General features: G+C 36.4%; 1 protein-coding gene across 1 annotated transcript; it reads right to left on the reverse strand.

The window, feature by feature from the left end:
• Nucleotides 1-2,370: 2,370 nt before the first annotated feature.
• Nucleotides 2,371-9,342, reverse strand: LOC140805960 (calcium-dependent protein kinase 18-like). Its single transcript, XM_073162347.1, has 12 exons — nt 8,563-9,342; nt 5,928-6,058; nt 5,775-5,816; nt 5,590-5,701; nt 5,432-5,510; nt 5,097-5,266; nt 4,889-5,015; nt 4,300-4,415; nt 4,095-4,202; nt 3,555-3,617; nt 3,279-3,452; nt 2,371-3,000 (listed from the first exon to the last, which is right to left on the reverse strand). Exons 1-12 carry the CDS (start codon nt 8,980-8,982, stop codon nt 2,836-2,838), a joined length of 1,707 nt encoding a protein of 568 aa, XP_073018448.1. The 5' UTR covers nt 8,983-9,342; the 3' UTR covers nt 2,371-2,835.
• Nucleotides 9,343-11,167: the final 1,825 nt, after the last annotated feature.

The following is an 11,167-nucleotide window of genomic DNA, read 5'->3' on the forward strand; positions in this document are numbered from 1 at the left end:
ATGACCACCTTCCACGACTCTTCCATTCTCTCCTTATCTCTTACCCGTGCGTGACGAGCTTCAGCCAATTCTACGGTACGTCGGTCCAATTCATCCATAGCTCGTTTGGTTTGGCCCCTCGTCAGTTGTAACGACTCTCGCAGTTCGCCGTTATCTTCATTAATGAGTTGGAACATCTCATATACCTGGTCGATCCTCTTTTCTGCTGCCAATAGCCTGGTAGTCAGATCCTCCACTTGCTTCCTCCTCTGCAGATTGCTAGCTCTCAGCCTCCTAACCGTCCTATCGTGGCGTGCTGGAGCCAAAACATCTAAACGTATAAGGGACTGGGCGCGCGGGCGAGGTCGGGGCTTGTCTAGTTGGAACGTCTTTCTATGAGTAATCGAAGCTACACTCTTACGGGCAGTCAAACGTGTGCGAGCCATTTCCTGGAAAAAAAAAAAGAGAAATGCTCAGAATATCAAAAATAGGCCAGAATAAAATGTCAGAGTCATATAGAGTCAAATAAAGGAAAATAAATGAAACTTTTCGAAAATTTCCAAAAATGGAAAGTTTCGAGATAGACATATGGATTCGAAGCATATGTCGAGAGGATTCCAGAACAGTTGACGAATCGAATTCGGAGTTTCCTACGAAAAGTTATAGGAGTTACGAAACTTTCCTAAAACGGCAAAATCGAGGTTTCGGAGGCCTAAACGAAGGAATTTCGCGAGTTTTCGCTGGGGCTCCCAATTAGGGTGGGGAGTCTTGATCGTTGGGCCGTTTCGGAGGGGATAGCATTGGCCGATTGATAAAATTTCACCGAAGAATTTTTGAACATTTTCCTTCCCCAACCGGATTATGAACCTGGCGGCTCTGATACCACTTAAATGTCACGCCCCAAGACCGGGGTTAGTTGACACCGGCGTTATCTCGCAATCACATAATTGCAAAACAACTAGCCTCGTAGTACAGCATATACCAAACCAGTTTATTATCATAAATTTCCCAAAAGTTCAACGTCTTTACAACTCAGAAAGAAATAGAAACATGCGGAAGCGTAAATACATAATACTGAAATCATAAGACTGAATAATCAATCGGTCACGAATTAGACTGCTCTTCACCATCTCCCAAAAGTATTCTTGCTCCTCATCCTCAATTTGCTTCTCATTCTTATCTGGGAGGGGGAGGTAAGGGGTGAGTATTTTGGAGGAAAATACTCAGTAAATGGGGGCCAATCGTGCATGAAAAATATCGAGGTTATACATATAAACGATTGTCACAATTTCAATATTTAGCATGTCGAATCAGATAAAAAAAACGGAAACAGCACTGAAATCATCTCATTTTCGATGGTTTTTAACTGATCAGTCCCCTATATGTTACTCCTCTAAGGAGCGAGGCCAAAGGAACGGTTATTATAACCCACCGCATCAGGGCCTAAACAAAGATTTCAAAGTTCGAAATTTCCTTTACCATTTCTAAATCGAATCATTACAGTGCTTAACAAATACTCAACATGCTTTCAATAAACGAAAATTCCAAGAAGCAGAACGAATATATCATGCCGATATAATTTTCAGAGCCATAGCTATTTTCGAAATATAATATGCCAATCGAAATAGTAGCAAAAACCACTTACTGTATTTTGATTGCTCAAAGAAACGTAAACACGAACGGCGAGATTGCGGCAGAGCTTCTAGAGGGCGAAGGGCTTCGAGACTACAGAGTTGCTAGAGAGGATTTCGAGAGTGGATGTGCCAATTCGAATGAGGAGCCCTCCTTTATATAGGCACGAACAACCTTCTACAAGGTAGGCTCCAGTCGCTCCATGAATGACGCTGCGTTGATGGCTCCATGAATGACGCTGATGGCTTGATCAATGGTTGGTTGCATTAACTTTTCCCGGATGAATGTGGCCACTTTTTGGTTCAAGGTGCTCACTCGATTTTCATGCTGAAATGGAGTGATTTCGGCTGGAGTGATTTCGGCTGGTGCATGGTCTTCACATTTGTAATACAAAGAAAGTGATATATTTATGACAAAAACTTGTGTGAGACGATCTCACGAGTCGTATTTTGTTAGACGGATATCTTATTTGGGTCATCTATGAAAAAATATTACTTTTTATGCTAAGAGTGTTGTTTTTTATTGTGAATATCGGTAGTGTTGACCCATATTACAGATAAATATTCGTTAGACCGTCTTACAAGAGATCTACTCTATTTATTTATATGAGGGTAATATTTTGATGCAACAGATAAAAGATAAGATTGAGTGTAATCAGCAGTTTTTCAACAACTCTCCCTTTAATATGATAAAACTAAGGTAATCAAATTTGGGTCACAACAAATAATAATTGATATGAAACATACATCATCAAAGATGTGGAGACAACGAGTGTTACATATGCTGTATGATTTTGCGAAAACTGTATTAACTTCCCAGTTCTTGTCATATACTGAACAACATAGTAGCAATGAAACGGAACATCAAGGAAACAACACATCAAGGAGACAAATGTGTTACATGTGTATGCCAAAGAAAGACCACGAGAAGAGGCGGCCTGAGACGATTTTCGTACTCGAATAGCAAGAAGCCTAACAGAAACAACAGATAATTTACAGTCAGACGACCCGACCCCTCTTCACATTAGGTCTAAACTGCACACCTTGGCGCGAGACATGTTTACAACCTTATTCTAATTACCACCACTTGGAAACGCATCCAGAGACATTATCGTGTGAAAACAGATGAGAAACAGTACATGAGAATGGTATTCGAGGAAAGTTCTTTGCAATTCCGGGAAACTCATTTTTACAACTCACGAGCTTCCAAATACCTGATTGGGAACTATAACAGGCGTGAATGTTGATGGGCAGATGGGCTAGTAACGCCTCGTGAATTCATGCTTGCGTTTCTTAGAAGTCTGCGGAACTCTGATAAGCTGATTTTCCCATCTTTGTCGATATCTGCTTCTTCTAGGAGCGGATCAACCGAGTTCCTCAGGCACGTGTGCTGCAACACAACAAATGAGAACAAGCTGAGGCTTGAACGAAGATACATCATATTTCACAAAATTTTTCTGTTTTATAAATGGTGTGAGAATGGATACTTCATGCTGCCGTTTCATGTCATGATAAATTGCAAGAATGTTATAAAACAACTTTTTTTAAAGCATAAGATTGGTCCAATCTCGAAGCGTATGATAGTTAATTAATGTGATTGTTTTTCTATTTTTTGGTTCTTGGCACATAGTACCATAACTTAAAAAGGGATAAAACACAAATACGAACCATTCTAAGTTCATCTGGGGTTATAAATCCATCTCCATCCACATCGAATTTTTCAAAGGCGGCCTTCGATCTTTGCTGCCATTTTTCTGAATTATGCTCCTCCAACTGATGGACGTGTAGAGTAGCCGCAACAAATTCCGTGAAATCTACAAGTCCATCGGTATTGCTATCAATCTGCTCACACTATATATATTAGCCATCTACAAAGCTGCCAAAAATTAAAATACATGTGCCAACTAAGGGTGAAATTCATATCCTGGTTTAAGATAAACTCACCGCCTGAAGGATCTCAAGAACACGCGAGTCTTTCATTTTCCAAGGCAGATCTTTTGCCAGTGCCTACAATTCAAGGCAAACATGTGATGAACAAGACAAATGATGCTTAGCAAATAGATGAATGCTCTGGAAACTTGTAACAACTTTTTAGACTGATTCTGTTTGGCTCTCATTGCAAATTTTTATCGACCAGCCATAAAAAATTAAAAAAAGGTGAATCACAATTATAAACCGCATGTCATTTCACAACAGAATCACACTTCTATCTCCTCTCAGAAATTTTCCATACACTTGATGCAGTTTTACCAGTTTTAGAAAATCACAACCACACATCATATTTCAAAACATACAATCCAAACAATATCTCAAATTTCCACAACCCGACAACACCAAAATTTCTAAAAATTATTCCCCACAAAAAGTTCTGCCGCCAAGCAAAGCAACCACCACCTGAAGTCCTTCCAGAAACTCTAGTTAACTATTATGTAAACTAAAGTAAAACCTTGATAAATGGCCAGATAATCATACAAAAAAACAAACCTGTCTCATTTCTTCAAGGCTAATGGCACCACTTTTATCCACATCAATGGCATCAAATTGGTCTCGAAGATCAGCAATTTCCTCCGCGTCAAGTGTGTTAGCCAGTGCCTAGAACATTAAATTTGATCCTGATGAAGTCGCATGCACAAAATTTATTCACATATTTATAGAATCACCAGAATTTTAATGGTAGAGGCAGAATTACACGGAGGGCAAACTGTTTTAATCGACTGTAATTCACAAATTTCCGCATGCTGGACAGAACAGAAATGTCAAGAGGAATTTCTGAAGCTTCGCCGCCTTCTCGAACCCATACATGAGCTGTAACATGTTACCAAGATAAGTACGCCATCAAGAACATGGGTGTGCAGATACTTTGTTAGAAAAACAATGCCGCATAACTTTCCGAGTAAACGAATACAAACAATTTAACAATCATAAGTTGTATAATTCATTTTCAAATGTAGCATAAAATGGCAGTATCAGGCTGCTGTACTAACTTCGGAAAAAATTGCAAGTGGTTCCACTTTCAGAACGCCATGCATTAGAGAGACTGTAGTTCCTTCAATTACAAGTTTTTAAACTAATATATAAAAATGATGTTTTAGAGCCCAGATTATATGTTGCAAAAAGATTGTAAAAAAGGTGTTTGAGTATATTCGTTTTTGTATACAAAAGAATCACGTGGATGCAAAACAAAATGTGTTAATGGATGTCAATAATATTATAATCACTAAATAAAAAAACATATTCAAGTGAAATAAATTAGTTATCTGAGAGTCAGCACGGCATACATAAGGCCTGGGCTGCAGTAAGTCTGGCTCGTGGTTCTTTAACAAGTATCTTCTTAACAAAATCTTTAGCAGCACTGCTTATTGTTGGCCACGGTTTGCGCCGAAAGTCTGGCTTGTTTTTCATAACCTGTTAACATAAAAAATTTATTCAAAAATAGGATCCTGCCACATTTCAGAGTGCAATATAATTACAACTGTAATATCCCACCTCCTTAAAAATGCCATCTTCGGTTTTGTCCCAGAAGGGTCGTCTGCCGCAGAGCAAAATATATGTTATTACACCAATGCTCCACACATCCGATTCAGGGCCAGATTTGCGCTTTAGAACTTCTGGAGCAACATAATATGCACTCCCAACAATGTCTTGGAATTTCTTTCCTAGATTTATGAAAACAATTTGAAATTTTTTCATGGATGAGAAATAATAAAGAAAACCTGAAAATTAAATAGAAATAATTGAAACTTTTATGTGCCGAAGTTATGTGGTCGTGCTATAAAAAAATGTCTCAACAATTGGACAATAACAAATCTAAAGCCAATTACCTGGTCTTATGAAGTCTGAAAGACCAAAATCTGTAGCCTTCAGGGGTGAATCCTCTTTTGGTGACTTAAATAAAAAATTCTGAAGGAAAATAAACGTTAGAACATTAAGCAGCAGTTTGATCCCAACTTGAAGATAAAATAATAATTTTCACATGTACCTCTGGCTTCATATCACGGTGTACCATACCATGTAAATGGCATTCTGCGGCAACTTTTAGCATTTGCCTCACGATAATTGCTGCATCTTTTTCCGTGTAACGGCTATCTTTTCTGTAAAATAAATCACCATTAAGTCCCACTGTAAAGCTTCAAGAAAAGAATCTTCATCTATCAACATGCTTACTTTGACAAGATACGGTCTAACAATTCTCCTCCCTCGCATAGCCTAAAATACACAAAATTTGACAACAACTCATTCACAAAATGTTCAAAAAAGACAGCATAATGCAAGAAAATATTTGAAACTAACTTTTGAAATCTGTACGTCAAAACTTACTCCATCACTATATATACATACGAATCATCTTCAAAAGCATTATAGAACTGAACCACATTTTCATGACCTGTTAATGCTTTCAATATCTTGACTTCTCGCTTCACATCCTCCACCGCAATGGGAAGAACCATCTGCCAGATATTCAAGGTTTTGTTCAATACAGAGACTTCACAATGAAAGGACAAATAGACGTAATAATTGTAACAATTATATTCTTTCTTCGAGTGCAAGCGCAAGCACAGAAAATGGAAACTGAGTTATAATCAATATTGAAAAAGTACTAGAACGTACAAGTCCTTGCTAGCAGAACCATCAATTTAACATATTTTTCTGCCAAATTTACATTTTTTTTCTGAAAAATGAAAGCAGGCAAAGTGGATCATTAGACAATAAATAAAAACATCAGAAAGGGTGAATAAATTAAATCTTCTCTGGGAAATCAGCCTCACCTTTAGCTAGATATGAATCACTTAGAGATCTAATCAACTTATGTGCCAATATTCACTCTGTGAGAACCGGATTTCTTTTTCTTTTCAAACCTTTTTCATTAAACATTTGTAAGGAAATTTTAAGAGCATGAGATTTGATTCTTGTATTAGAATAAGATATACATATCGAAGAATATTTGTTTGGAAAATCTTTGTTGCCAAGTCATTAATATCTACAATAAGGCAAGCATATTTTCGAAATTTCTAAGGATTATGGCAAGATTGGGAGATGCCATACAAGGAATTAAGGCATGATATTGCAAAAATTCAAATTCCACTATAATTTTGCCTAAATATGGTGTGCTTGAATATTGAATTGTATGCAACTTGAGGTAAAAGAATGGAAGCAAATCCTCCCCTCCCTTGCACCATATTTTCGAGCCAATCAAGGGTTGGATTAGGAAATTAGGAACTTAAATTAAGTAGAAAATCATCAGCCATGGAAGGGTAGGGTTGGAGTCAAATATTGTGAGATTTGATACAATTTTGGGCATGATTGGAATACCTAATTAAGCCTCCTCCGACCTCCCTCACCTATAAATAGGCCATCATCTCCACTCTTCAACACACCCTAAATTCGAGATCCCTAGCTGCAAAGTTTCGAAATTCCAGCAGCATATCCTAGCCAAAACCTTGCTTGAAAATCGTCCAAAGTTAGGCTAGAAAGTTAGCCGAACTGCCGCCCGAGTAAGGAGCAAGAAGTGATCCAAGTCAAGCAGCCGTGCACCCACGTTTTAGCATTCAAAAACCAAAGTAAGGGGGCCAGTTTTAAAGTTAAACTTTCGGTTTATGCATATATTCGTTTTCGAAAATTCGGTCGAGTACAAATTCTCCTTTCTTATGTTAGTTGTCATATGGTTTTTGGGCACTGTGAGGATTCGACTGTATGTGGGTGGGAATCCCAATATGATATGTTTATGACCCTTACACGGTGAGATTATAACCGTTATATGGCCTCGCCCCTTAGAGGAGTAAAAATTAGAGACTAATATCAGTAAACCATATAAAGTAGAAGAATCTCAGTGCCTGGTCAATGTTATGCGTGTGTTATGAATTATGTGTGCAAGCCATGTGATTTTCGAAATTTTATGCATGTTGTTATATTGTGCTCGATACGGCCCCCACTTGTTGAGTATTTCCCAAAATACTCACCCGTTATAATCCTTTCTCAGATAAACCGAGGAATAACTCGAGGAAGAGGGGTCGGAACAATTTTGGGACCGGTGAACTTTCAAGATTTTAGTTTAAGTTTAAGTTTTTATTATTCAGTTGTAACGTCTTCGCATAAGATTCTGCCGTTTTTTTTTTCGGTTATTGGCTTGTAAAGACATTGCTATCTATTTGAAATTATGATATAAACTGGTTTTGATTTATACTGTGCTACGATGTATGTTGTTTTCGATTGTGTGATTGTTAAACAATACTGGTGACAACTAACCCCGGTCTCGGGGCGTGACACACTGGATTCCAATAACAATTTCGGCTAACAAAGTAATTGACTACAACAGGATTGATCAGATGATGGTTCAATAATAATGGGGTTCATTAATTGGCTGAAAGTAAACTCTTCCCCTCTCATAATATCCCATTTTGCGCCAAATCTTAGCATGTTTCTAAAGAAAATACTCCACAGTTGTAAAACTAACCATCAAACTTGGCAAAACTAAACATTGCATTCAGATAAAGCTCAACTTTCAGAGAAGAAATGGGTGTTTTGTTGATAAGCCAAAAATAACTATAAAAAAATCGTTATAAACTGATATGCTTAAGCCATATCAGTTTATTCGCACAAACGAGCATCAAGAATGACTCGATTATGGACTACACAAGCACCTAAAATGAACAGAAAATATGAGGCAGGAACAAATGAGAGCCCAACATAGATGTTGCTGAATATCCCATAACTTAGATCTTCCTTTTGGATGTAAAAATGCCAAAAGCTTACAACATTCCTACTAAATCATTCATCTGAACCATCTTTATATTCCCTTAAACTTTACAATTCCTATAAAATAAGAAATAGAGGATTGAACCAGAAATGCAATACCTAATATTGAAAAACCAATCCTCGTTTGACTAATTGCTATGAACCTGTCAAATTAATTGAACAAAAACATGAATTGGGTAGAGAATTGGACAAAAATTACCTTTTTCTTTTCTATTCTCTTGACAGCAACACGATCCCCATTAGATTTATCTATGGCAGCATACGTATAACCAAATTGACCATGTCCCAACAATTTCCCAATTGTGTACCTCGCATCAAAATCCTTATCATAACCAAAATCCGTTCTTTTCCCATAGGGGATGGCTCCACCTGGTTTTTTAGACCCACTCCTATGAACCTGCTGGGATTGCCTCTGTTGTTGATTATTATGGTTTTCTTTCGTCTTACGATGATTATAACGAGAACCCACTAGTTTTCCCAGCGTGGCAGTCGAAGGGGTTGCTGACTGTGGCTTGGCGGCGGCGGTGGAGGGGCGCTGGTTGTTCGTGGCGGCTGCGGTGTTGGAAGGGGTGTTGCTATTGGAACCACTCACCTTGGAGGTGGAAAAACAGCTACCCATTTCAAGAAACAGGATATGAAGCTAAAGATTCCAACTTTTGGGCTTTCAAATCAAATATTCTCAATATCCAAACAAGAATCCTGCGGGACAACCAATGATGATCATGTAAACAAACATATTAATATCAACAATACATAGACAAAAGAAAATCATATGAGGAGAAAATGTGAAATGATGGGTTATATAATTAAATTCAGAGGAAGGCTTAAAGCAGATAGGAGGAAGAGGGGAAGAAGGAGATGGAGGAGGTGGAGGTGGTCATGGTCAAAGAAAATATTGATAAAAAAAAAAACAGAGAGGAGAGAGAAAGGGGGATTGTAAAAAGTTCCCCGCTTTCTTGATTATTTCATTGCCTTGATTTCTTTCTTCTGGTCTTTGCCTCAGTTTTTACTTGCCAGATTCGCATATCCTACTCACGAGGAAAGGTCCATGGCCAAGTCATCAATCTCTTTGACAAATATAACTAAAAGGTGACAAAAATTTGTGTGAGATGGTCTCATGAGTTATATTTGTGAGACAGATCTTTTATTTGGGTAGGGTTGACCCGTCTCACAGATTAAGATCCGTGAGACGGATCTCACATGAGACACACTCCTAAAAGTTTATTTACCAATTACAGAATTCTACAACCAACAATGAACACATATTAATATCTTCATACCAATCGAGTCGAGTTTGGATCGTTTTCCATAGAACTTGTTACCTAAACTCATCCGAGAAAAAAATAAGTACTCGTGACATATTTCGTACTCATTTAACTTATTCAAAACCACTTACCTCAGAACTCAGAAGGGGTTGGCCTCGAATAGAATCCCCGTTATACATAGATTCATTGCCATCCCAAATATAGCTTCAAATATCGAAATCTTAAAAAAAATCGCTTTTATTTAAGTTATTAAAATTTTCTATAATTTATGCCGCGTGCAATAATTGTACCTATTGATAGAACAATCGGAATGTAATACTTTATAATTCATGCCGCGTGCAATAATTGTACATGTTGATAGAACAATCGGAATGTAATACTTGGGTGGTCGTATAATTTCAAAGATTGAAATTGCACACTTACCATCAAATATAAAATAATTTTTAGTAAAACAACAAATACTAGGTCCTTCAATTGATGTTAGAGTCAAAGCCATGTGTTTCCATGAATTGCGATGGGTGCATTTTGAAAATGAGATTGTTTGAGTGCAATAATTGTCTTTTATGGGAGAATGATCAAAATGTAACGCTTGATTTTTTGCCCAATTTAAAAGAATAAAATTATACCATTATTATTGTTATAATTTTTGATAAAACGATATCCACTCCATGTCAAGCTAATGCAAGAGTGAACTCTGCTAAGCCGATAGATTTCTAGGCCAGTGGCTACATAAAGTCTAGTATATTGGATTTATTGATATATGATTAATCGGCGTAAACAATAATAAAACAGAAAGCAGCTTTTTTAGAATCAATATCATTTTACACCATGAATTTTAAAAATTAAGCATAAAATCCGGGATATATATGCTTGAGTTTTTATAAATTAGAGATTAAATATAAGACAAAAACTCATATGAGACGGTCTTATATGTAGTATTTTGTGATACAGATCTCTTATTTGAGTCATCCATAAAAATAATATTTTTTATGCTAAGAGTATTACTTTTTATTTAAAATATCGATAGGATTGACCCGTCTCACAGATAAAAATTCGTAAGATCGTCTTACAAAAGACCCACTCTAAATATCTTTGATTTTGAAAAAAATGATTAATGCATTAGTCTATTAATATTTTTAAAAGGTTTTATATATTTAAACTTGTCACAAAAAGTTAGTGCAATTATGCATTTACACTTTCCGTTGTATAATTGTAAGCTCACAATTATTTTTATTTAATGCTTAATATAATATTATTAAACTTATATATTTAACACATTTAAATCAAATTAATAATATCAAATCACTCTTATAAATATTTAATTATTTACTAATATTTATGAATTAATACATGATGAGACATTTTATTCATTAAAATACAATTAACAAAATTAATCCATCATTTTAAAAGCATATCGAACATCATATAATTTATTACACTTTTTATTTATAATCGTCTTTCATTTTATTATCACTTTTGTTACACATTCTTCATTTATCACATCTCATGAATAAATCAACACTAAAAAACGTATCTCAT

The sequence above is a fragment of the Primulina eburnea genome, chromosome 11 (assembly GCF_022965805.1).
Source record: "Primulina eburnea isolate SZY01 chromosome 11, ASM2296580v1, whole genome shotgun sequence".
NCBI classification, from domain to species: Eukaryota; Viridiplantae; Streptophyta; class Magnoliopsida; order Lamiales; family Gesneriaceae; genus Primulina; species Primulina eburnea.

Bases quoted from the DNA above. Each gene is read 5' to 3' on its own strand.
- LOC140805960 (XM_073162347.1), bottom strand. From the start codon at position 8,982: ATGGGTAGCTGTTTTTCCACCTCCAAGGTGAGTGGTTCCAATAGCAAC. The intron at 3,618-4,094 runs GTTTGTTTTTTT...CTTGAATTGTAG, and splicing joins GCCTTGAAGAAATGAGACAG to GCACTGGCAAAAGATCTGCC. The intron at 3,001-3,278 runs GTTCGTATTTGT...GTTGTGTTGCAG, and splicing joins CCCCAGATGAACTTAGAATG to CACACGTGCCTGAGGAACTC.